This window comes from Silurus aristotelis, assembly GCF_946808225.1.
Source record: "Silurus aristotelis genome assembly, chromosome: 11".
NCBI classification, from domain to species: Eukaryota; Metazoa; Chordata; class Actinopteri; order Siluriformes; family Siluridae; genus Silurus; species Silurus aristotelis.
Window position 1 is genome coordinate 22,763,583 of NC_139584.1, and position 27,162 is coordinate 22,790,744.

Here is a 27,162-nt window from a genome sequence, read left to right on the forward strand (position 1 = left end):
GAAAATATAACTGTGGACTGTTCATTATAGGCAGTTTGTACACATATCACGAATAACAGTATTTTGCTTCATAGTAAAAATCCGTCAGACATACAGAAAGAACTGAATTATACATATACAAACTTTGTGAGATTTATTTCAACAGAAATGGGTTAACTGTAAATGGGCAGTAAAATGACAATATTAACTGTGCAATCTCACCTACTTTTCAAGTCATCTTCATTTATTTTTAACAAGTGCATTAAATGGCAATAATTGGTCCCTATTATCAAAAGCAAGTGTGCAAAGTCATGTGACCAATGCCTATATCCTGTACAAAATCTGATAGATTAAAAGAGAGACAGCAAAACAAAACAAAAAATTATTACTACAGGTCACACGCATTTCATGTGGAGCCCCAAAAATATTTACTTCCCAGAACAAGACTTCTTTCAGCAGAGAACTTCATACCACCAACTTCAGTATAAAACCTTATTTTATATATATACTCGAATGGCCTGGTTACAAGGAGATGTGGCAGCAGGTAAAGAGGAATGTGACGAAAGCCAAGGAAAAAGCATATGAGGAGCTGTATGAGAATTTGGACACTAAGGAAGGACAAAAGGATTTGTACCGATTGGCCAGGCAGAGGGACCGAGCTGGGAAGGATGTACTGCAAGTTAGAGCAGTAAAGGATGGAGATGGAAATGTGTTGACTAGTGAGGAGAGTGTGTTGAGAAGGTGGAGGGAGTATTTGAGCAGCTGATGAATGAGAAAAATGAGAGAGAGAGAAGGTTGGATGATATGGAGTTGGTGAAGCAGGAAGTGGATAGGATTAGTAAAAAGGAAGTGAGAGGAGCAATTAGGAGGATAAAGAGTGGAAAGTTGGTTGGACCAGATGACATACCAAGAGAAGCATGGAAATGTTTAGGAGAGATGGAGGTGGAGTTTTTAACAAGATTGTTTAACAGGATTTTGGAAGGTGAATGGATGCCTGAGAAATGGAGAAGAAGTGTGCTGGTACCAATCTTTAAGCATAAGGGTACAGACCTGCAGTAACTACAGTAAATTTGATCAGTCACACCATGAAGTTATGGGAAAGAGTAGTGGAAGCCAGGCTGAGAGAAGAGGTGACCATCTGTGAACAACAGTATGAGAGCATGCGAGATGGTTTGGACATGTGCAGAGGAGGGACAAAGGATATATCGGTAGAATGCTGAGGATGGAGCCACCAGGAAGAAGAAAAAGAGGAAGACCATGGAGGAGGTTTATGGATGTGGTAAGGGGAAGACATGCAGGTAGTTGGGTTAAAAGAGGCAGATGTAGAGGACAAGGGGGATGAAGACGGATGATCCGCTGTGGGGACCTCTAATGGGAGAAGCCGAAAAAAGAATAAGAAGAAATGGCCTGGTATATTTTTGCTCAAATTACAGAAATTTACTGAAGCATTTTATTAAATGCCACATCACACATTTTTTTTAATTAAGTGTGCACATGAGCATGTTATATTATATATATTTTATATGGACATGTTATACGTGTGTATATTATATGAACATATGTTAAACATAGTCAAGATCAGATCATCTTTAAAAAAGATTTGACTCTAAATCACTAACAAATACTAGCTTTGATAAAATGTTGCTGCAGTATGTAGCACATTTAGCACCGGTGATCCTTACACAACATGTTGGTACAGATTTTCTCCCATCATATAGATGTGGCTGAAGAATGCATTATTCCTAGTGGCACAACATTACAAAGTCCTGTGTTGTACCACCTAAAGTCTCATTCACTCATGCATGCATTTCCAGAGAAATTATATTGTGTATGTAGATGATCATTTTACTTGTCTGGTTACTGTGGTTACAGCATTGCCCCAAAATTTTACAACAGTAGATTCACCACCTTTAGGTCAGTGTATGTGTGTGTGTCAGTGATGCTGGGACTGGGATGGAATGGTAAGCTCTTTCGAGTCATACTCATTGATAAACCGTTCCATGGCATCTACACAGCGCAAGCCAATCTCACGCAGGTTCTCCCTCAGAGAAGACTGGATGGATCTCTCCAGCGACGGATCTTTTGCCACAAGCATTTTGACCACCACACCAAATGTGTCGCAGTCTTGTCGGTACACCTGCAGCACACACACCATAACTTTAGTATTACAAGTTTATATTTAGGTAATAAGCGTTTTTTATATAGTGGCGCATAAATTTGTTGACATCCTATTACATCCTAAAGTCAGAAGGTGTGGATTAATTTTCTCTAACAACACAGCTGTGACATTAAATCTAGCTTTAACCTAAATAAATGATTTACAGTGGGAAATCCCAGTCTATTACCATTTTTTGAGACGCATACATGCTCCCATGTTAAAGTCAAAAACACACAAGAATTGAACAGTAAATGACTGAAAGAAAGTTCTTTAAAGAGATGAGTCCAAATTTGACATTTTTGACTCAAACTTATGTAAAATGAACAACAACAGAAAAGATGTAAGCAGACTGCCTCACATCCACAGTCACACATGAGGGTGGGAGCTTAATGGTTTAAGGTTGTTTTGGACCAGGAATTGTTAAGGACTAATTCTGGCCATGAAAAACATGAGTACCAATTTATACATTAATGTCATGCAATTCTGCCTAATTGGAACCAACTTCACCATACAACAAGATAATGAGATAGCAAATATTCAGATGGAGTGTTACTGTTCCTGTGAAGTGTTACTGTATAGTGTCTATCTATCTTAGAATTGCCTGCCCAGTCACTGCACTTAAATTCTTTTGAACTGCTTTGGGATGAACTGGATCACAAAGTTATAAAGACATATCTTCTGAAGAACACCTTTGGCAAGTTTTACAAGAGGCCTAATGTAAAATGCAATATATTTCAATATCTAAACATATATGGATATGTACTATAGTATTGGGACCTGACTTCCCAGCCATATGTGGTTCTTTCCCAAACTTTAACTAAAAAAGTTGGAGACACAATTCTATAGGATCTTTGGAGGCAGTGGCATTAAATCTTCCTCACTTGAAATAGGAGACCCAACCCTGTTCCACCATGGCAATGCCCATGTGCACAAAGCAAGTTTCATGAAGATATTCTTTACATGGAATAGAGCGATAGAAAGCTATTGAGGTCTCAACAGTACTGTACACCTTATAATGTAGTGTATAGTGTGTGTTTATGCATATCATATACAGTATCTCACAAAACACCCCTCACATTTCAGCAACCATTAGTATATCTTCTCAAGGGACAATACTATAGAAATGAAATGTGGATATAGTATTTTAGAAGAGTCAATGTGCAGCTTATAAAGCAGTACAGATTTACTGTTCTCTGAAAATAACTAAACATACAGTTGTTATTGTGTAAATTACTAGCAACAAAAGTGAGTACACACAAAGTGATAACAGCTGTATGTCATGTAACCATGCAAACCACATGTCTTATTCATCATGTTCATGTATTTGTTAGGACAAATGACTTGACTTGACAGGAACATACACATTTGTTGGAATTAAAGTAGTTAGATTACTGGCTGTTCAACATGGCAAAGAACTCTTTGGGAAGCCTCTTCTGACACTGGCTCACAAGAAAGCCTGCAAACATTTTTCTGAAACAACCTGTCTAAGAGCATGAATTTCTGATGAGACTAATGTAAACTTGTTTGACTCAGAATGTGTGGTGGCACCCTGATGAGGAGTACCAAGAAAACTGTGCCTACACTCAAGCATTGTGGTGGCAGCATCATGGTCTGGGGCTGCATGAGTGCTCCTGGTACTAGCGAGCTGCAATTTATTGAGGGAAACATGGATTTCAAAATGTACTGTGACATTCTGTTTTTCAACATAATAATGGCCCCAAACACACTGACAATATGTTATCTGAAGGTGAAAGTGATGGAATAGCAAAGTATGTCTCCAGACCTAAAACCTATTGAGCACCTGTGGTGCACCCTCAAGTGGAAGGTGAAGAAGCGTCATGTGTCTGACATCCAGCAGCTCCGTGATTTAGTTATGGAGGAGTGGCGGAGGATCCCAGCAACAACAGCTCTGGTGAATTCCATGCCCAGGAAGATTAAGGCAGTGCTGAATAACAATTGTGCTCACACAAAATATTAACCCAGTTTTGACATGTTCATGTAGGGTGTACTCACTTTTGTTGCCAGACATAATGTCTGTATGTAGAGTTATTTTCAGAGGACAATAAATCTGTACTGCTACACAAGCTGCACACTGACTACTCTAATATATATCCAAGTTACATTTCTATAGTGTTGTCCCTGGAAAAGATGGTTAAAATGGTTGCTGAAATGTGAGTGGTGTTCTCACTTTTGTGAGATACTCTATAAACTGTATATGATATATACACACTCTTCACCCAATTATCAGTGAGAAGGAACTTTGGAAATCATCAAGCCTGAGATGATGACAAGTAAATTAGGAGTGTAAAAATGTCCAGAAGACAGAGAGAAGCTCAGTGTCCAGTCATAGGGGATTGCGTACATATTTTCACACACATTTTCACACACATTCTCACATACACACACACCTCTACTCACAGTCATACATATCCACGCAAATTACTGATTCATAAGAATTACTGAGTGACCTTTCGTACACTTTCGCACAACTGAATGCCAGCACACACTCTGTCCCACAACCCACGCTATATCAAAAAAATTTGATGTCATACTTGCCTACTTTACTCAATTTATTTTTTATTAAATAAGACGAGACCCTTAAGAAGGATTTTATTCTTCATGGCAAATATTTAACAAGGTGTTGGAAGAATTCCTTTAAGATTCTGGTCTATGTTGACATGATTGCAGATTTGTCAACTGCACAATCATGCTGCGAATCTTCTGTTCTATGTGAAATTTGCTCAGTGGGGAAGCTGATGAAGTGCACTGAACTTACTGTCATGTTCATGAAACCAGTAAACCACTTGTGTTTTGTGACCCAGTACATTATGATGCTGGAAGTAACCACTGGTAGATTGTATGTGGATGTCTGTGAATGCTGTTGACATGAAATATAGCCATATAGCTTCAGATTCCTGCTTTGTTTAACAAAATTTGTTTTTCTGCTCTTGTAACCCAAACACGTCAAGCCCCTGCATTTTAAATTGCTTTTTTGCTCACCACACCTGTTGAACAGTGATTATTGGAGTTGCTTAGCCTTGCTAATCAACAGGGCATTTATGCCTGCAGAACTGCTGCTCCTCACTAGATGTTTTTTCCTCTCCACATTTCACCTGTATACACTGTAGATCAGGGGTGCACACACTTTTTCAGCATGCGAGCTACTTATAAAATGACCAAGTCATAATGATCTACCTACTATAAAAATGCATAAATAAATAAATATAAATTTTTTTAATGTCATGCGATCTACGCACACTATCTTTGCGATCGACCGGTAGATTGCGATCTACGTATTGTGCGCCCCTGCTCTAGATACTGTTGTGTGTGAAAATCCCAGCACATCAGCGGTGTCTGAAAAACTCCAACCCGAAAACATCTTGCACAAGTCAAAGTCAAATTTTTTAATTGGACAAATGCATGAAAGAGCAAGGTAACAGTAATAAAATGGCTAGTAAGTGTATATTAAAATGCATTGCAGATCTAAGACTCACAGTGAGTCCGATAAATAAAATTAATGCAACGATTATGATCTATGATTCTATTTATGCTTCCTAGTGTGACGTTCGTAAGGATCAGTGTTATGTAAAAGCATTACACAGCAAGTTACATAAAATAGCACTGAATGATGCAATCTGCACTCAGTGTAGAGATATTCGATTGTACACTGTTTGTGTGTGGGTGTGGTTTTGTGTACACTGTTTGGGTGTGGGTGGTTGTGTGTGTGTGGGTGTGTCCTTTGTGAATCCCAGGTGCGTCTACCAGCTACCAGATAACCTAAGAAGCACCTCGGCTTGACCTGTGCAATCCAGTATGACCAGAAGAACTGTGTGTGTGTGTGTGTGTGTGTGTGTGTGTGTGTGTGTGTGTGTGTGTGTGTGTGTGTGTGTGTGTGTGTGTGTGTGTGTGTGTGTGAAGAAAGAGAGAGAAAGAAAGAGAGAAACCCCTTTTTATCAAAAACATTTCAACTACTAAATGTATTAATTAGCTAATTCCTTAATTTGTCAGTTAAATAATTCATTCATTAATTCATTGAAATGTTTTCTTTTGGTCATTGAGGTTAAGGTTACAGTTAGACTTAGGTGTTGCATTAATTAGCTGAATTAATAACTAAGTCAGTGGAAGGTCCTCACAAGTAAAGAAAGGCAAATGTATGTGTTTGTTTGTGTGTTTGTGTGTACGTCTGTGGGTGGATGGGTGCGTGTGTTTGTGTGAAGCGGCTGCATCTACCTGCTACGACACCAATTCAAAACAGCACCTACTGTCGGCCTTGTGGTAACCATAGAGATTGGAAGACAGAGGGAGAAAGAGAGGCAGTGTGTGTGTGTGTGTGTGTGTGTGTGTGTGTGTGTGTGTGTGTAGTGTAATTTTCATTCTGCTGTCTGAGTCATAGCCCTGTGTGCTCTGCTTGCTGTTCACCAGAGCAAAATAAAAAAAAAGTGTCTTGGTGCAGGATTGACTAGCAGGAGTGAAATGCTTTCAATCATCAAGGCAGTTCTTTGGCTCGCCTGCTACTGTTACATGTTAATAAAGAGAAATTTCTTCGTGCATGTGCATTTTTATGATGAGGCTGGTTGGTTTTCATAGGCCAGTTTTTTGTCTCAACCTCATAAACACAGAAACAAAATTTACCTCCTCTATCTCCTCTCTCTTTTTCTGGATGGCTCGACTTCTGGCAGCTGCACGTGTTACAGAGGACAGGGACTCCCTTCCACTATTGGTCTGCTCTTCCTGATTGACCTGAGGAAAGAAAAGGAAAAAAAGCACAAACTAGCTCAAATGTTTGCTGATAATTTGTGAAAAAAAAACAAATGACAGCATGAATAACATAACATGTGGAGACACAATTGATTTAACATTTCATGCAACACAAGATAAAATGAATCTCCTTTATAGCCACTCCAGATCTCTGGAGCAAGGTGATATAAGAGATGACTACATTCTTTTACGAAGTGCGTGTCTGAGTGATGCATGCAGTCAATACTCGAAACAATGAAGCCAAACTCTCCAGATGTCTTTCTGTGTAAAAAGAAAAGGAAAAAAAACATGCAGTGACCTCGATAGCACCCTAAAATGAGCCGAGGACTGTGGATTGGGCAGTGATTACTTTCTCGTTATGGCAGAGTGCTCCACTGTTTATATTAAAACGAAACGCGATTAGAATAATGTAATAACATTTAGAGAAAAGCAATGACCGACTTGACATTTAGTTTTGGCTCATTTTAGGCAGAACACAGCTGAATATCTGAGTGGGTTATATTGCAAGGTGGGCTGCATTATATGCTGATGTGTTTTACATAGGTCAAGAAGGTAAACAATCCTCTGAACATAGTGAAATTCACATTGTTGAGAAACAATGATTGTATTTTATTCCCCTGGTATGGATTCCTCTGTACAGTCAAGACCCCTGACCCAGCACTGACACTGTGTTACTGTTAGAGCTATTATTGTGGCCCATCACAATAATCCCTGTGAAAAGATAATGCTACAGTTAGGATTATGAAATGTATGATATGTGGTGTGATGATGCAAGCACACTGATTCCTGTGCATAGCACTGTGCAACCAGAAAGGGACTATTATACACTATAATATGTTCAGGGGACATTCAAGTCAGTTTTAGCACAATGTCTTTACAACAATATAATTTTCATGTTTGCTTTTGAACATCTCAATCCACATTTGGTCCACATTTGCTGTTATAATTGGCACCACTATTTTGGGATTATGTTCCAATAGATTTTGGTGTGTGGTTGTAGAGATTTGTGCTCATCTAGTCACAAGGGTATAAAGTCAGGTCCTGATGTAGGTGAGGAGGCCTCCAATTCCAATTCAGCATTCCAAGGTGTTCTATAGGGTTGAGGTCAGAGCTATATAGCTAGTCACATTAACTCTTTCACTCCAATCTATGTAAACCATATTTTCATGAAGCTGACTTTGTACACAGGAGTATTGTCATGCTGGAACAGGATTGGGTCTCCTAGTTCAAGTGAAGAAAAAATGTCATGCTACTGCATCCAAAGACAATCGTGTGCTTATAACTTTTTAAATTATAATTAAATCAAATTAACAGTTTAGAGAAGAACCACATATTGCTGAAAAACGTCAGGTATTCCAATACTTTCGTCAATACAGAGTATAAATACTATATATACTGTAGTTACAAGTATTTTTTAGTGTGAATTAAGATGATTAACTGGGTGTTCTTCTTTCCATGTTATTTTTGAACACACAATCTATACACATTGCACAACAACTAGATATCATTTATTATTTCAGTCAGATGCATGTAGTAGTAATTACATTTTCCCATGTAATACACCATGTGACTATTTCATCAGATCTGAAGCTCATTAAGGTGAATGTTAATCTCTGAAAGCAGTGTCTGTTGGAAGAAAGTGAACCTTTTGCTTCAGGTTTTTTCAAATGAAAGAAGACATTTTGTGGTCACTTACTGTAAATGATAGGCCATGCCTCTCAGAAGCCACTAAAGATGACCGGGAGCGTTCTGTAAAAAAAAGAAAGAAAGAAAGAAAGAAAGCTTTATTTTCATTAGTGGAACCACAGTCATATCTGATCTTTGAGGTTTCTATTACATTCGTGTTTACTGCATTTTGCAGACACACTTATCCAGCGTTATGTCAATAAAAAACTTATCCATATGCAATAAACTAATCCAGGATCTATGTGTACCATTAACTGATAGTACACTGTCAGGGAGGATTTTGTGAAGAAAGAAAAAAAGCAAGGGATCTTTGTAATTAAATGTGTGCTCAAGTTAGTAGGTAAAAGAAAACAATTTGCTCTACAATTTTTGTTTTAAGACAGCCAGTTCAGAGAGCCATGCAAAGTTCATTGCACCACCTGAGTCCCAACACAGTGGAGAATCTTTTTTGCTACATCTTTGGCTCAAGTTCAAATAAGCTTCCTAAATTTATACTGTATTATGCGGTCTTTCCTTTGATCAGGGCCTCAATTAAAATGGTGTGAAAGGAATAACTAAGGCTTCTTTAAGAGGATCTGCAGGGTGCGATTTAGAGAATTTGCCTCGCAACGTTTGAACGCTTGGACTGCTTGATATATACTGGCTCTCTGCCTAGATGCTTAAATTTTCACTCTTTTTTTTTTCTTTCGCTCTCGCTCTCACCCTCACACACACAAAAAAACACCTTCATTTCTCTCCCACTCACATACACAAAACATTTGAGCTCATCCTCTCTCTCACTGTCACTCTTTAATACGCACATGAATATATATATATATATATATATATATATATATATATATATATATATATATATATATATATATATATATATATATATATATACTGTACATACAAAAATAGGACAAAGACAATGACTCATGCTCATCGCTGCATATCTACCAGGCACAATGAGCAAACAAGTGAAAGATAGCAGAATCTATATGAAAAGATCAGATCTAATAATCAATCTATGCCATTTTCACACTTTCTATATTTTACAGAAATGGCAAGAATGCACACTACAACCTCATTTCAAACTACTATCACTACTAGGGAATAGGGTTATAATTGTACTCTGTTAAACCAAAAGACTGCAGTAGGATTATTCTTTGGATACGTTTTTCACCGAAGAGCTGTTTACCAGTCCAACAATTCAATTCAAGCTGTTTACTTCTCCACTGTGTGATGCAGCTGTGGTTGATGTGTGCATAATGATGAGCACTGAGAAAAACAGCAAGGCAAGAAGCAGGTGGTTGCTTGTGGTTGCAATAATGTGCGAACACTACCACCTAGTGTGTATGATGAGTTGCAGGACAGTTGCACGGTTTCAATATTTATTATGCACTCATTACATTAGGTTGAATTGTAATTCGGCACATTTTTGTTAATTGGTATATAGATATGCTTATATGTTGTTCCTCATATATTCTTCACATGATCTTAATTATGCTATACTTATTTTACAGTGACGATGCAGGAGTATAAGCTGCTATATTAGTCATGAATTATATATATATATATATATATATATATATATATATATATATATATATATATATATATATATATATATATATATATATATACATATATATACAATTTACTTTTGACATTTTGTGCACTACAACAGTTGACACATCGGGTTCCAGCCTAAGCACTCGAGAACAGGAATCAGAGACTAGACACAGGTGTACCGAAACTTAAAACATTTAAAATTAAACTATCAATTGGTTTTGTGTCCTTTTTCACCTCTCATAATAAAAATGCATTATCGGCTAATTAAAAAAAATTGCATTAATGAGCAGGTGTAAAGATAAAACAGTGGTGGACGAGTTACACAAAGCATGTACTTGAGTAAAAGTATAGCTACAGTAGGTAAATATTACTCCAGCAAAAGTAAAAGTGCATGTAAACCTTTACTTAAGTATCCAAGTACTATGGTTTATTATGACAATAATGTTTCTATTGTCATTTTTCTCACAAGACTCCTTGCTTAATCAACTCAGTTTATGTGAAATTCTAATGTTACTCTTAGCACATAAATCTTAATAGAATTATATCCATTAGTCAAACAGTGATTGATATAAAATTTATTATCATGAGCCCATGACTTTCTTTTTAACAACTTAAGAAAAATCAAGTTAGAGTAATCCGTTTCTTCCATCATTTATTACTCTCAAAATGTTCTGCTTGATGATTAACTGACCCTGAACTGTATGTTCGTGCTAAATAGGTACCAACAATCTGCAGTGGCGGTTCTATCTCAAATGAGGTCCAGGGTGAACCACGCTATGACCCAACGTCTCCCCCATTGATTAGTTTCAGCTTTGAAAAGCTCCTCTCTGTTTTAGCTACTGTTACTGAATAAGTCAATCATATTCTCAGAGCAGTCCACAAATTTGGACACATTTCTGAGTGCTCAGTTTCATGTTTAAATATAACCCTAAATGCACAATTATATACATGTCATTTGTGCACAATTTATCAAGCTCTGAGAACCTAGATACAACTTGGAGAGTTGGAGCCACAAAATACATACAACATCTATATCCTTATAATATATGTATTTGAAATAAGTCTTTAAAGCTGCACTGGAGATTCCCCTTACTATACTCAGTTCAGGACAATCACAGAAAACCTTTATGGCATCACATCAATGAAAAGTAACTAAATGAATAAGTGCAAGTTTACCTACAATCCATCAAGACTAGGTAGGTGGTAAATGTGTGTTATTGCTACACACATAATGATAAACTACATACTATAATTTATATTGTTATGAAAGCTAAAAGACATATTGTTGCTGTATGCCTAAAAGCATATCAAGCAACACAGCATAACCTAAGTGCAATACAGTTATTAGCCTATTAGCCTATATGCATTAGCCTTTAGCATGCCTTTTTTTGTCATCCATAAGTTTAATTTGGATTCAACTCTTCTTGCTGAAGTGACATGACAGTTTTCCCACTGGAAACCCTGAAGGCTGAGGTGACGTAACCCAACCCCCTGCCTCCCCTTTCTGCAGTGGCAGGCAGTGCATTTGGTACCTGGGCCTTCAGTCAGGACTTACCGGACTTAATCCACCTCTTAATACCACCACTATCACGTCACAATTATAGAAACCATCAATACTGTACAAAAACGCAATATAACAACACGTGGGATTACAGAAAGAGAGACATCTCGCATATGGAGGGTAAATACCATATTACTAAAGCAAGAAACCCAGTTAAGAAAACTCCAAACCTCTACACTTCAACTGCAACTGTGCCACCTACATCATCTGAAGCAGCTCAGAATCAATATTTGTCTAATAACATGACAAAAACATAAAAAATTTAAATAAAATACAACTTTCTCACCAGAGATGCATACTTATTATTTGCACCGCTCCTCAGAGGCTGTAAGCCAGTGCTACCGCTTATATTCACTCGTCTGGAAGTGGTGAACAAACACTTTCCCGGGCTGAGACAAACTAACTAGCTTCGGGGTTGGCCGACCTCTCCTCACGATGTCTAGCTTTTCTTGAGTATTTTTTTTGTCTGAGACCAAATCAATTTCTCTTCCTCCGTGGGCATAAAAAAAAAAAAAAAATCTAATTTAGCTGTATTTACACTGTATTTAGCTGTAACATCCACATACACGTACTGGAAGCAGTGCAGCCAAGAGAAACGCTACGAAATGAAGAGAATAAACTGTTGGGAATAAATGTATACAATTTCATGGAACAAATATTAGAATTTGGGTTGTAAATGTAGGTCAGTGCTTCTGATAGTGTTTAGGCCAGCAGAGAAGGCTTTGCTTGCCCTGATCGCCCGTCACTGCTTTACTGAGTGTATGAACTTCCCCGGACAGTGGTTGCACAATCCGAGTCCCGACTAGATTTATTCACCGCGACATAATATAATGATTGATGCAAATTAGTGGTATTAAAACTGACCGATTTTGTGAAATGTAGTTGAGTAAAAAGTAACATATTTGACTTTGAAATGTAGTGAAGTAAAAGTCTCCCCAAACGACTTAGTTACAGTAACAAATTACATTAACTTCGTTACTGTCCACCACATGGCTTTGAGGGTATACAAGGTAAAGAATATAATATATAAGGTGTATGTGAGGTTAAGAGTATGTTTATTGTAGATTTGGTATGTATGTAACTACCTATATACATTTTCAAAACAACATAAAAGCACTTGACATTTTCCGAGCCACTGCTAGACTGTGTATTTATGATTTTATTTTCCTGGTTATCCTACATAGTTCACAAATCCACACACACTTACACACACTGGGATATACCTGGTGTGTTTTTATCCTGCACTGTTGTAGAAGTGCTCTTCTTATCAGTCTTCTTTTCCAAGTGCTGGCTTGAAGAATGTACATTTTTGTGACTCGGCACCAAACTCGGGCTCTGAGATCTAGGCGGAAAGCGAAGACTGGAGGCTCTCCGGAACCTCTGGAACCTCATGCTAAAACCAGGCCGCCGAGAAAAGTAGTCCTCTCTGGGCCTGTAATAGAAGCTGCAGGAGGGGAGAAGTTATATGCTTATGAAACCCGGCATTACTAAATAATAAGCTGGAAATTAAACTGGAATAATGAATTGATTTTGGCCTCTTATCCTCTGCCAATAGCAAAAATCATAATAAAACATTAAATATTTATAAGGATTTTTATATAAATTATATCATCATTTAACACCCTATTCCACATTTAGTCCCCCTTTAATGTTCTAATAACCTCCAGAACTCTATACTAGGTCACTATTGCTTTGTGCACAGGGGCATTGACATGCTGAAACAGGGTTGGGTCTTGTTTAAGTGAGTGCAAAATTATATTTTTCCACATCCAAGGACATACTGTACAATTAGGGCGAGGTTTTGGGAAAAAACACATACTGTATGACTGGAACAGTCAGGTATAATAATACTTTTGTCTAGAAAGTGTGTGTGTGTGTGTGTGTGTGTGTGTGTGTGTGTGTGTGTGTGTGTGTGTGTGTGTGAGTTTGTGAGTTTGTGTGTGTGTGTGTGTGTGTGTGTGTGTGTGTGTGTGTGTGTGTGTGTGTGTGTGTGTGTGTGTGTGTGTGTGTGTGTGTGTGTCTCTCTGTTGGGTCATCATTACAATATTATTTGCCATTTCCTACTTTCATAAACTTCTTATTTTGAACAACCCATGGGCACTACAAGGTAATCAGCATTCTTGGGCATGCGTATTAATATAAAAATGTGTGTTATGACATGAAAGAAAACAGGAAATTGGTTCATTTTCAACAACATTTTCAAACAATATCAGGAGAGAAAAACATGTGATTATATGTTGTGGGTATATACAAAATAAAATGAAATTGTTTTTTGAGATTATTTTCACTCTTTAACTAAAAACGCTATATGTAAAACTTAAAACAAGATTTGTATGTATCTGGCAAAAAGCTATTAGTTTTCTTACATAGAGTCACCTCCAAACGGCAAGGTCATTTCATTTGTTTTTGATGTGGAGTTTGACATCAAGTAATAAATATGAACATGAAATATATGAACATATATGATTATATGTAAGTCTGTTAAATGACATAGCACATGGCAAAACAACAGCCGCTGAAATCACCAGCAACCTCCACAGGGCATGGGTGAAGACATCACAAACCACTGTTTGAAAAAGTCCCAGAAAGTAGAAATAAAGAGACCAAATCAACAGTAACAATCAGAAGGTCAAAAATACATGGATGAACTCGTTCTGAAAGCAAGATCAAACTCTACCGTTGAAAAAGTATCTGGGACTGAAGGTCAGCTAGTGTAATGCTTGTTTGTGTGGATGTAGGAAGACATATAGTGTGTACTCTAATACATTTAATGTATTTAGATGCTTTGCAATTAAATGTCTTTGTAGAAAAATCTTGTTTGTAAAAAATTTATTAAAACAGCTTCAGTTTTTAAACAGTAAAATATTTTGCATATCAGATCTTCAAACAAATTGAAAACCATAAATAAACATTATGTTCTAATGGGCTTAGTGTCTTCTTCTACTGAGTTTAGTACTATTTATTAGCTATTTAATGAAACCAAGATATTGCTTAATAAGGAAAAGTCAATATGAACCCACACACCCCTCGTACACACTCTGGCCCTCACATCCAGACTGTGTATTTTTGTACTTTATAACACATTATACAGTAGGTTTACTGGCAGCGCTATTTTATGTTTTGTGTATCTGTCTTACACTGTCTTGTGTTGTCTGTTTGCATTGTCTTTTGTCTTGCACTGTTTGCACTCGGTTGCACATGATGGCTAGAACAATATTGTTTATAAAATATTTATGGACAGTTTTCATGGCATGTATGTTCAGACCTGTCAGAATTATGGACCATATTGCTTAGTAAGGATAAAGCCAATATAAACTTTCAGCATAATAATGTTCTATTTTGTGATTGGCCATGGTTTACAAATGTACCTTCAAACTGAAATGTGAATTTCATTCACATTCCTTTGTGCGTATGTCTTGTCGACCTGTACTGTAAATGCAAGTTACTGCATTTTGCTAGTATTTGATGTTCCGTATCCAAAGGTTTTCTACATAGAATTAATCTTGAGGTCAAGGCTTCTTCTTGTGCGGCAGTTGTTGCCTTATTTGCCTTTATACAAAGCAATGTACAGGTGCTGAATGTATAGATTTAAGTGTTTAGGACAAGCACATGTCAATGTTTAGCTTATATGCTGTTTCTAATAAAAATAAAAAAATAAAAATAAAAAAAAAAGACAAAAGAAGAATTTGGGGGGAAGCAGTATCTTTAGCACTTTCTAGTAATTAAATCTGACTACAGGTGCATGTCTGATACAGTTTTTTGTTAGTGGTGGTGGTATCTTTGTTGCTTTTTTTTTATTTATTTTTTTTATTTCAACCATTCCATTTTTCTATATCACCCATTACCCCCTGACATTTCATGCCCCACATTCTAAATACCTCTGGTCTAGACTTCTTCAACACACACTAATTCACTAGCACAAACCCACAACTTACAAAACCCACAATCCTACAAAAGTGTATATTTCCAAAAGCAGGAATGTACAGGAATTCTACTTATTCATTTATACTTCTGACTTCTTAATTCTACTGACAATTTAGTTTTCTTTCCTCATTTTACTTTTTTGCATGAAATGCAAAGAAACTGGCTTCCTTTTAAAGGTGCCCTTTTACATCTCTTTTTTTGTGCCAGGTGTGTGATTCCCCTAATGTGTACTACAAGACAGGTCTTAAGAAAAAGATGTAAAGACCATTTCTAATCAAGCTCATATAAGTAGAATATAGATATAAATAAATACCAGGTTATTATGAAGGTTTCGTAAGGCACCCTGTGTTTACATTTATTTAAGGTGTGTTGTCTGTTGTCACAGGCATGAGATATGAAACTCCTCTGTATTGATGTCACAACTGGTTAAATAACATATTCCTTATTTTGCTTGCAAATTCAGAAGCTTACAAATTATTTATTGCCTCTCATTATCAGAAGCTTTACTTTATTGGCTTATACTTCACTAATCTGTCCTGGTATAAATAATACCAAATCTAAAGGTTTGGCCTTCACCCACCTGGACAATAAAGACAGATATTTACGAATGTTCATAGACTTTAGTTCAGCTTCCAGACAATCATCCCTAAGCATCTGATTAAGAATCTAAACCTACTGGGACACCTGAACATCTTCCTCTGCAACTGGATCCTAGACTTTCTGACTGGGAGACCTCAGTCAGTCCGGATTAGAAACAATATCTTCAGCACCACAACACTGTGCACTGGGGCCCCTCAAGGCTGTGTGCTTAGCCCACTGTTGTTCACTCTGCTGAATGTTGACTGTGTAGCAATGCACAGCTCAAACCATATCATCAAGTTTGCAGATGACACGACCGTGATGGGTCTCATCAGCAAGAAGGACAAGTCAGCTTGCAGAGAGGAGGTGCAACAGTTAATAGCCTGGTGCAGAGACAAGAACCATCTCTGAACGTTGAAAAAATTAAAGATATGGTTATTGACTTTAGAATATCACAGAGTGAGCATTCTCCACTGACCATCAATGGCTCCTCTGTAGAGATCGTCAAAAGCACCAAATTCCATGGTGTTCATCTGGCAGAGAACTTCACCTGGTCACTCAACACCAACTCTATCACCAATAAAGCCCAGCAGTGTCTCTACTTCCTAAGAAGACTAAAGAAAGACTGAACACATTCTACAGAGGGACCATAGAGAGCATCCTGAGCAGCTGCATCACTGCCTGGTTTGAGAACTGCACCATAGGGAGGACAGCCTCATTGGAGTCTTTCTCCCTTCTATCATGGGCATTTACACCACAAGCCGCATAAAGCTAAATGCATTGTGGACAAACCCACACACCCCTCGTACACACTCTGGAGCTCAAATATAGACTGTGTATTTTTGTACTTAATAACACATTATACAGTAGATTAACTGGCAGTTCTATTTTATGTTTTGTGTATCTGTCTTACACTGTCTTGTGCTGTCTTTTTTCTTGCCCTGTTTGCACTCGGTTGCACACGATGCACTTTATATGGCTAAAACAAATTACTTTGATCTTAACTCTGTGTTCTGTTATGTAGCTCTATGTTGTGTGATGTAGCTCTATTTTATTTTATGTAGCACCAGGGTCCTGGAGAAACATTGTCTCATTTCACTGTAAAAGATTCTTGATTTGACACCAAAAAGCTTCTTGACTTGATAAGAGGCAATCTTGGTTTGAATGAAGTGTAATTTGTACTTGAATAAATCTGAACGGACCAAAAGTCTAGATATTGTTTATAAAATATTTATTGACAGTTTTCATGACATGTATGTTCAGACCTGCCAGAATTATGGACAATGTGTATTTTTTAGCAGCCACTGCACATCTAAGTCTTTAACACTTAGATTTGCAGTGGCTGCTGTCTTTAACACATGAGTCATATTTGTCTTTCCATAGTTGTTGCTATTTATGTTGAGGGTTTTTTGTGTCAAGTCATTTTTGTTTTGATGTCTTCCTGTTTATGAATCTGCACTAAACAAAAATATCTGCAATTATACCCACTATTGCCCTATTACATGACAAGAAATTCATTTGGGTTCAGCCTAATTTGGAAATGTTTTTGTGGGAGCACATGCCTTCAGACTGCACTGCTATGCTAAAAGTTCACATTCTACCAGACAGAAAAGGATTTTGTTTTGGTATTTACCTAAATATTATTATTCAAAATTAACCTAAGCATTTAAACATGATTGTGCCCTTCTATGTATAACTTACCGAGCACACTGGTATCTCCCTCGAGAAAATGGCCGAGTGGATCGTGTGGGACTCCTCCATACCCTCTTAATGGACCTTTTCTTATCCTAAAGAAAAACATATGCAAACAGATGATGCAGTATAATTGGGCTGGTAAACAATGTAATATAATTGAACCATTATGCAAACATTAGGGTGTTGAAACTGAACTGGTTGGTGTGACGCATTCGAATGCCCAATCTTCCTGAAGTGTTTTCTTACCCTTATGCTTCAGCAACTTCACGGCAATGTTATTTTAAAATACACATACCGTATTTTTCGGGGTATAAGCCGCTAATTTTTTCCCACGTTTTGAACCCCGTGACTTAAACAACGAAGCGGCTTATTTATTTTTTAATTAATTTTTCCTGGGTTTTTCCCAGTTTCACAAACTTCAAGCCAAAAAACTGAACCCCATATCATTAGACCAATGAAATTTCCGAACGGAAACGAAAAAATGCACCTTACCTGTGTTCTGAGCTGCACAGCATCGGGAGAAAAAAACATTTATTTTAAACGCACGACGATGCCAAAAGATAAACTCCCAAGAGAAATTGTTGTGAAAGGACAGAGGAAGACAGTGAACAATGAATTTCTTGGTAGGCTACTGTTTAGATACAAGCCGTTGTAACGCGTTGAGTCAGGGTCATGGGAGAGCTCGTGCTTTTTTATTTTTCTTGGCAACAGCGTTACGGGTTAGTCAAAGAAACTTAGAAATGAGCATCAGAAATAATCCTCAGCCTTGCACACATGCAGTAATAGCGGAAAAATGCGGCGGCAGGCTATTCCCAAAATACCGCTATGCTCCTAAAGGAAGCGCAACATATTTCACCCGTTACACCGTGTAACAGACACTGTCTTTCGTTAAAGCCTGTGTAAAGTTCTTTAGTTTCAATCTAGACATTTTTTATTGTATAAGGCTTATAGACAGGTGCGGCTTATTTATGTTTAAAATAAAAATCCTTGTCAAATTCAGTGGGTGCGGCTTGTATATGGGTGCGCTTTATAGTCCGGAAATTACGGAAGTTTTTATTTAATACATCTATTTAATTATGCAGCTATATCAATTATATTATAGCAGTTATGTACACATATCCCTTCTTAAAAAAATTTAGATTTTCCACTGACTGATACAAAGTGCTGACACAAAAAAAACCTCCATCCAATAATGTTCAATAAACACCTTGCCATCCAACGTTTTAAATTCCTGTGTCAGAAACAGAAATGACAGCCTATAGAGCAAATGCATAAATATAAGCTTGTGGTTTGCCTTGTACAAGGTACAAGGTACTTTCTGGCCACTACCGGTAGAAGCATGGAGAAGCATGTTTAGGAGAGATGGCAGTGGAGTTTTAAACCAGATTGTTCAACAAGATTTTGAAAGGTGAAAGGATGCCTGAGGAATGGAGAAGAAGTGTCCTGGTACCAATCTTTAAGAATAAGGGAGATGTGCAGCCCTGCAGTAACTACAGGGGAATTAAGTTGATCAGTCACACCATGAAGTTATGGGAAAGAGTAGTAAAATCCAGGCTGAGAGAAGAGGTGACCATCTGTGAGCAACAGTATGGTGTCATGCCAAGGAAGAGCACCACAGACGGGTTATTCGCTTTGAGAATGTTGATGGAGAAGTATAGAGAAGGTCAGAAGGAGTTGCATTGTGTGTTTGTGTATTTAGAGAAAGCATACAACAAGGTGCAGAGAGAGGAGTTGTGGTATTGTATGAGGATTCAGGTGTGGCAGAGAAGTATGTGAGGGTGGTGCAGGAAATGTATGAGGACAGTGTGACAGCAGTGAAGTGTGCAGTAGGAATGACAGACTGGTTCAAGGTGGAGGTTGGACTGCATCAAGGATTGGCTCTGAGCACTTTTCTGTTTGCTGTGGTGATGGACAGGTTGACGGACGAGGTCAGACAGGAGTCTCCCTGAACTATTATGTTTGCAGATGATATTGTGATTTGTGGTGAGAGTAGGGTGCAGGTTGAGAAGAGCCTGGAGAGGTGGAAGTATGCGCTGGAGAAAAGGGGAATGAAAGTCAGTAGTAGTAAGACAGAGTACATGTGTGTGAATGAGAGAGAGGGCAGTGGAGTGGTGTGGTTGCAGGAAGAAAAGGTAGAGAAGATAGACGAGTTCAGCTACCTGGGTTTAACAGTGCAAATAGAAGGGTATCTGCAAGACAGAAATGGAAAGTTTATAGGACTGTGGTGGGACCTGTTGTATGTTGTATGGTTCAGAGACATTGGCATTAAGTAAGGTGGCAGAGCTGGAAGTAGCAGAGCTGAGGATGTTAAAGTTTTCGTTGGGAGTGACGAGCATGGACAGGATTATAAATGAGTTTATTAGAGGGACAGCGCATGTAGGACGTTTTGGAGACAAGGCGAGATTAAGATGGTTTGGATATGTGCAGAGGAGAGACATCGATTATATCGGTAAAATGCTGAGGATGGAGCTGCCAGGAAGGAGGAAAAGAGAAAGATCAAGCAGGAGGATTATAGATGTGGTGAGGGAAGACATGCAAGTAGTTGGTTTGAAAGAGGCAGATGTAGAGGACAGGGGGGTTTGAAGATGAATGATTCGCTGTGGCAACCCCTAATAAGAGAAGCCAAAAGAAAAAGATTACTTTCTGGCCACTCAAATTCAAGCATTGTATTATATTACAGCCAACTGCTACTGTACCCTATTTTATAATAGGCCTACAGTCAGTCTCCATAGCACATGGTTGAATCAGGCATTGTTTTGACCAAAATTATTTAACTTATAGCTGCCAGATTGTGTAGGTCATGTGATTCACTAAAAAACATCTAAAGAATGGCTTATTTGCAAAGACTAAGATTCATCATAATGGGGTGCTGCTGAGATTTAACCCATCTGAAGTAGAATGTGATTGTGTGCATATTGAATCATAATCCAATTCATTCATTATTCAGTAATTACTTACTTTATAGTGAGTATTTATTTCAGTGAGTATTTTAAATATGATATATATATAAGTTTTTTTCTATAGCGCTTTTCACAACGGATATTGTCTCAAAGCAGCTTTACAGAATTCAAGAGTTAAGGTGAACGGTGTGCATTTATCCCTGATGAGCAGCCTGGGGATTTTTTAGATACTCCTTCAGCTATAGGCTTTATTGACTTCTGACCTTGACCTTTGAATTTAACATAATGGGGAAGTCTGACCATCACACTTAGATGTGGGCCTTCTACAAACAGTTGCTACAAAAATAGAAGCACACAGTTAGCTAAATTATTAAACAATGTTGGTGTGGAAGAACTTGAGTGCCTGCAGAGGCACAATGAAAACCTTGGATGAATCTAAATGCCTCACTCGAGACTCGTTCCAGCAGTAGTGGGCCAGCAAGCACTGACCTACATTTACAACCTAAATTCTAATATTTGTTCCATGAAATTGTATTAATTTATTTCCAACAGTCCCATCTATTCTCTTCATTTAGTAGCGTTTCTCTTGGCTGCACTGCTCCAATATGTGGATGTGGATGTTAGATTTTTTGTCCAATCATATTTCAGCCTCTTTGTGCTGCCATGTCAATCTTAGCTGCACAGGGCCTTCACAATCAGTAGTGCTGGCCGATATACCTTAAACTATATTAGCAATAGGACTGTTTCTTTACCCAATCAGATTTCAAATTTGCCTTACAGGGCCAACGAGCGGTTTGTTTGCCACTTTCAGACCAGTGCCTACAAGAGGTACCACTAGCCTACAGCCTCTGAGGAGTGTTGCAAATTATGATTATGCATCTCTGGGGAATAAGTTGTATTTTATTCAAATGTTTAATGTTTTTTTCATGTTATTAGACAAATATTGATTCGGAACTGCTCCAGATGATGTAGGTGGAACATTTGCAGTTGTAGTGTAGAAGTTTGGAGTTTTCTTAACTGGGTTTCTTGTTTTAGTAAAATTGTTTTCACCCTTCATATGCAAAATGCCTCTCTCTCTCTGTTATGCCACGGGTTGTTTGCCATATCTTTTTTGCATTGTATTGATGGTTTCTATAATCGTGACGTGATAGTGGTGTTATTAAGAGGTGGATTACGTCGGGTAAGTCCCCACTGAAGGCCCAGGTACCAAATGCACGGGCCACCACTGCATTCCAGACATCAATAATGTTGCTGCACTTCCCCAGAGAGATATACTACACAATCTTCCCAGAGGTGTGGAAGTAATATCACCAGCAAAGGGGGTTTAAATATTGAGTTGCATGTTATGACTGTTCAAATATTTTTGGTTAAGATGGTCTCAAACTGCATGGCATGGAGGTGCAGTAGGTAGCATCAACCTGGTCTACCAGGTTAAACCTGCTTAAACCTGCAAAGATGTTCACGTTTAACCCTAGGTTAGCAAGGGTTTGCTCTGAGAAACAAATGCCTGTAGGTGGATTGGCTACTCTGTCTAAATGCATGCACAGTGCCTTGTGATAAACTGGTGTCTAATTCAACCTCAGACCCTCTGCTCTCTATTTAGACTCTGGATCCACCACAACCCTCACCAGGATAAAGCAGTTGCTGAAGATATAAATCAATGTCTTAACATTTGACTTAAAGAGATCAATCAAACTAAAATCTTATGTTAAGCTAAATATAAGTTTAATACAGGAAATCCCCTGATGTATATCAGAAATACCACCTGCTTCTGAGTGGAAAAAACAGTAAGCTGTGTGTGCCGGAAAAAAGGAAGGGGGGGGGGGCGTTTGCAAAGAGTTTCACATAGTACTTGACTCAAATAAGTAAGTAGATAAATAAGTGAATGCACATACATAACAAATCAAAGGGGGATTATTAAGTACATAAGTACAGCAGTATAATTTTAACACAGGATAATTGGACTGTTACTGATGTGGACTTTGTTGTCTCTGATCAGTGATTACTGTGTTACTGATTAGTGACACAAAACTTATCAAAACAATTGAAAAGTTTAAAATGATTTTGGATTTTATTTTGGGTTTTATAAGTGCAGTAAGTCAGTTTTAAAGAATTGCAGCTGTGCTGCTGGTTGATCTGGGCTTTGAAATGTATTTTATTTTTATTTATTTATTTTTGCTCTTACTTTTTATAATTTTTTTAGCTGTCTATATTTCATTATAACCTCAGATACTAAGACTGGCAAAAATATGATTCGGGATGATATGTGCAGCAAGACCATTTTAAAGTTCTAGTTGTGCTGCTGGCAGATGTGGGCTTTATTTCGTGGGATCATTTTTATATAAATTTTTTATGCTGCCTCCATTTCGTTATAGTCTCTGACTGAATAAGGCAGTGATTAGCAGTGGTGTAAAGTATTGCATTAAATGTACTTTGTTACTGTACTTAAGTATTTTTTGGCTACTTTCTAGTTTTACTGAGTATCTAAGATATAAGCAACTTTTACTCTCTACTCAACTACATTTATGATTCAAGATGTTTACTTTTTATTATATTAAAATATTTTATATAAAAAACTATATTTTAATTGACAGTGACCATTACCAATTACATTTTGTACCTCTGCTAAAGATGTCATTAGGGTTCAACACTCCCATACCATCATCTGCTGCCTGTGAGTGACTTTTTAGAACTGCTGGCCTCATTTTCAGTCCAAAAATAAAAAATTCTAAAATATGTTGAAGCAGAATTATTTTGAGGTGCATCAAATCACAGTCATCTCTAAATGTTTGATTTTACTTTATCTAATATTATTGTATTTTTTTTTTCTGTCAATTGAGTACTAATGGTCTCCTTTGTAACATGATACTGTCATTTTACTTGTTAATTAAAGATACCTTTTTGAAAGATTGCTTTACTACTTTGTCTTTTTTTTTTTGACCAACTTGTTTGTTTCATTCTTGCATATTGAAGAGGCTGTTGTGTATTAATGCAATGTTGAGGTGTACAATTTGATTTGTATTTTAGGAACTCAAATGAACTGTTTTTGGCTTTTTACTACCATGTGTCTTGGTGTTGATGACTAGTGCATCTGTAAACTTTAATATGAGTGAAATACTCCAATACTGTTCAAATTAGATACTCGAACTCGAATTTTACTCAAGTTATAATGGAATTCGTGACTTTTGACTTATAATGAACCAGGTTTGAAAGTAAGATATCTACAGTAAACTTTTGCTCAAGTATGATTTTCAGGTACTCTTTACACCTGTGTTGATTTATGACATTTTCACTCAAAACACCTAGCAAATTAGATGGAAATACTTTAGCAGCCTGACTAGACAAAAGTGGGAAAAATATCCATTGGAATCATTTCATAAGTACAGCAAGACAGTTTTAAAGGTACAGTTGCCCTGTTGATTGAATTTTCAAAATAAAGCAAAAAATAGTCTCACTTTCACTCACTAAACCTAGCAAATCAGATGGTAAGGCTGCAGCAGCATAACCAGTGTGATGGAAATAAAGCACTGGAGACATTACCGCATTGTAGCGCATTTATTTTGTTTTGCTGAAGTGCCAATCATACTTTCACTTTCACTTTGCCCAGCCCCTTTCATATATATTGAAATCCGCCAAATAAGACATGTTTACCGCCATTCGATAAATATCAATGCCTCTTTTATAAACATTAAAACAGTCTCTAAAAGAATGAGAGAGATGTTCTTGGTTTGCGTGTGTTAGAATGATGAGCTTCCGCTTGGAAGTCTTGCATGACGAGATCAGCACATCTACTGCTTATAGACCTTCCAATATATATATATACCATCAAGAAGGAAAATCGATGCAATAAAACTAAAGTCTGATAGAATAAATAACTTAATCAATTGAATGAACAGATATGGCAGAACACACTTACCTGGCGTGTATTTATTAGTATGAAAGGTGTTGCATTTGAGCTCTGCATATGTTTGTATAAAGTCTGCAGCATCAAAAAGAAAGAACCAAGAAAGACCCAGGAAAGGATGCAGTGTTTAGAATGCATACCATTTTATGAATAAATGAGGATCTCGCAGTATCCATCCTGTCTGCTCTGTCTACTTGTCAAACTGCAGTCGTTCACTGTTCCGAGATGATCAGGAAGTGTGAGGAGCTCCTCTGAGCTCGGAGTGAGACTGATTATAATTTCGATGGGTGGACTTTTACATGACCGAGCCACTTCTACTTTCTCTTTCGGTTCTGAGGTTGTTGTTTTTTTCTCCCAGGACCAGACTGCATCACTTGTTCTAAAGTTCAGCGTACAGCAAATATCCAATGCGGAAGATCTCAGGATGCGCGCGCGTGCATTCGTGTGTGTAACGTATAGCATAAAACACCTACACGTGTAAACACATAAATACTCGCACGCACACACACACACACACACACACACACACACACACACACACACACACACACACACACACACACAAGTGTATTTTACGTACATTCGTTATTACGTCGCATAACCTGATAACTTGACATATGAATTTAAATGCAATTTAAACCTTTGCCGCTAGATGCCACTATCGCGTCATTTTCAATAAAATAAGCTCCAACAGACAAAAAAAATCGTTTGTTGGCTTTTCAATTTTACACAACTTTTATTCTTTTTTTTATTATTATTATTATTTATTTTGGGTATTTAGGTTGCAAACGTGTCTAAATAAACAGTTAAAAGTGTTGAAAGTGCAAGTCTGGGAGAACTCATAATGGATTACCCTATGGTGCGCCTAAATCTGTGTTATTCTGGCTCTTTTGTTTAGCTATGCTGTGTAAGCTAGCACACACAAACAAACCCACTGTACTTTTTCAAGGTTATATAATAACCATTCTCTCCAATAGACTATACTCGTAGCCTTAATGCCAGCATGGTGCTCTAATTTGCTATCTGAAGGCAGGGGATGCAAAACAGGAGACAACACCTGTTCCACGTCCTGACAAATTTGAACTACAGAGACCTCTTGCCCTACAGACCTGCCTGATTTCCCTTGGTGAAATTACCTGCACTGACCGGCATGTGCCCTTTGTTTTTTTCAACCAGAATTGTATTTGAATTTGTGCTGTTCATCATAAAGACTGATGGTCACACTGAACATAATTTAGTATTGTGGAGTACTCTGTTGTGCAAACTGACCACTTTTTGAAAATTGCAATCTGTTCAGATATGTACATTTACAGTACAGTTGTTTACACACTAACACTGGAACTTGGGATACAATGACCAAAACCTGAAACTCATGTCGCTTATGTACAACTTCTGCATGAGTTCCTGCATCTCATTCATTTTGCAATTCTAAACCACACTTTTTGCAAAATACTGCATTCAGTTTTCTTACAATCCTAAGCAAGAAAAATCTCCTGCGTTCACATAGAAAACACTGCTATCAATGCTAAACTCAATTCCTAGTAACATTATTGACTTCTTACAGAAACAACCACTTGTTGGTTTACAATTGTCAATCATAGATTTAAGTGTAAAAGAGTAGAATGTAAGTTCTCCTGTTTAAGAGCACATCGAAAGACAGCTTTTTTGTGGAGCGTTAAAGAAAGCGGCGTAAATGTGAACAGGATGAGCAATTTCTCACGAAAGTCAGGACATTTTGTTGACCATGTGGTCAACCTAGGTCTAGTGAAAAACAAGCTTCACCAGGGCTTCAGTCATCTGAAATCTTTGCACTACAGTTGTAGTACCGCATGTCACCTCTGAATTCAGTGAAAACTGGCTGACATGCAAATCACATAGTACAGTATGGTTCATGCATGTTTTGTTACTTTTAATTCAGCTTATGAGAAATATGCATTTACACATTTTTAGTTTTTCTTATTTTGGATAGGTGGTTTTGGTGGTAACTGAAAGAATACCCCAAATTATATATTCCTTCTGCTGTAATCCCATAATCACACAATAGTGCTGCACAATGATAAACATAGTTTGCAGTTCTGCTAAAGTATTTATTTTGCAAAAGTCTACATACACTATGTACATCTTATGGTGGCACAGCTTTCCCATTCTCACCTCTGTAGTCATATGAATCCATTACGAATGGTGGAAGCATGCGGTGATAGCTGCTGAAGCATATCAGGGCTTGAGTCATTGCGCCAGAGGATTCTCCTCTGAAATTATGTTAAACATTTATTTATTTTACATTTTTATAAAATGTGTTTAAGTTAAATCACTACATTTAAATTACTTTGATTAAAACATTTAAGTATGAAGTTAGATTTATGTTTAGTAGCAGGTCTTATTAAGGATCACAGGTAGGAATCTTGTTTAGACACTGGGATGGGTGTACAGATGGTGATTTATTTTTCTGTCCATTTAGTGA

General features: G+C 37.4%; 1 protein-coding gene across 1 annotated transcript; it reads right to left on the reverse strand.

Moving 5' to 3' along the window:
* Positions 1 to 1,062: 1,062 nt before the first annotated feature.
* On the reverse strand, positions 1,063 to 25,169 carry LOC310733382 (uncharacterized protein). Its single transcript, XM_083554617.1, has 6 exons — positions 24,842 to 25,169; positions 17,904 to 17,989; positions 12,923 to 13,143; positions 8,592 to 8,644; positions 6,770 to 6,877; positions 1,063 to 2,116 (listed from the first exon to the last, which is right to left on the reverse strand). The coding sequence occupies exons 1-6, from the start codon at positions 24,875 to 24,877 to the stop codon at positions 1,913 to 1,915; spliced, it is 708 nt and encodes a 235-aa protein (XP_083410743.1). The 5' UTR covers positions 24,878 to 25,169; the 3' UTR covers positions 1,063 to 1,912.
* Between the last annotated feature and the right edge of the window lie 1,993 nt (positions 25,170 to 27,162).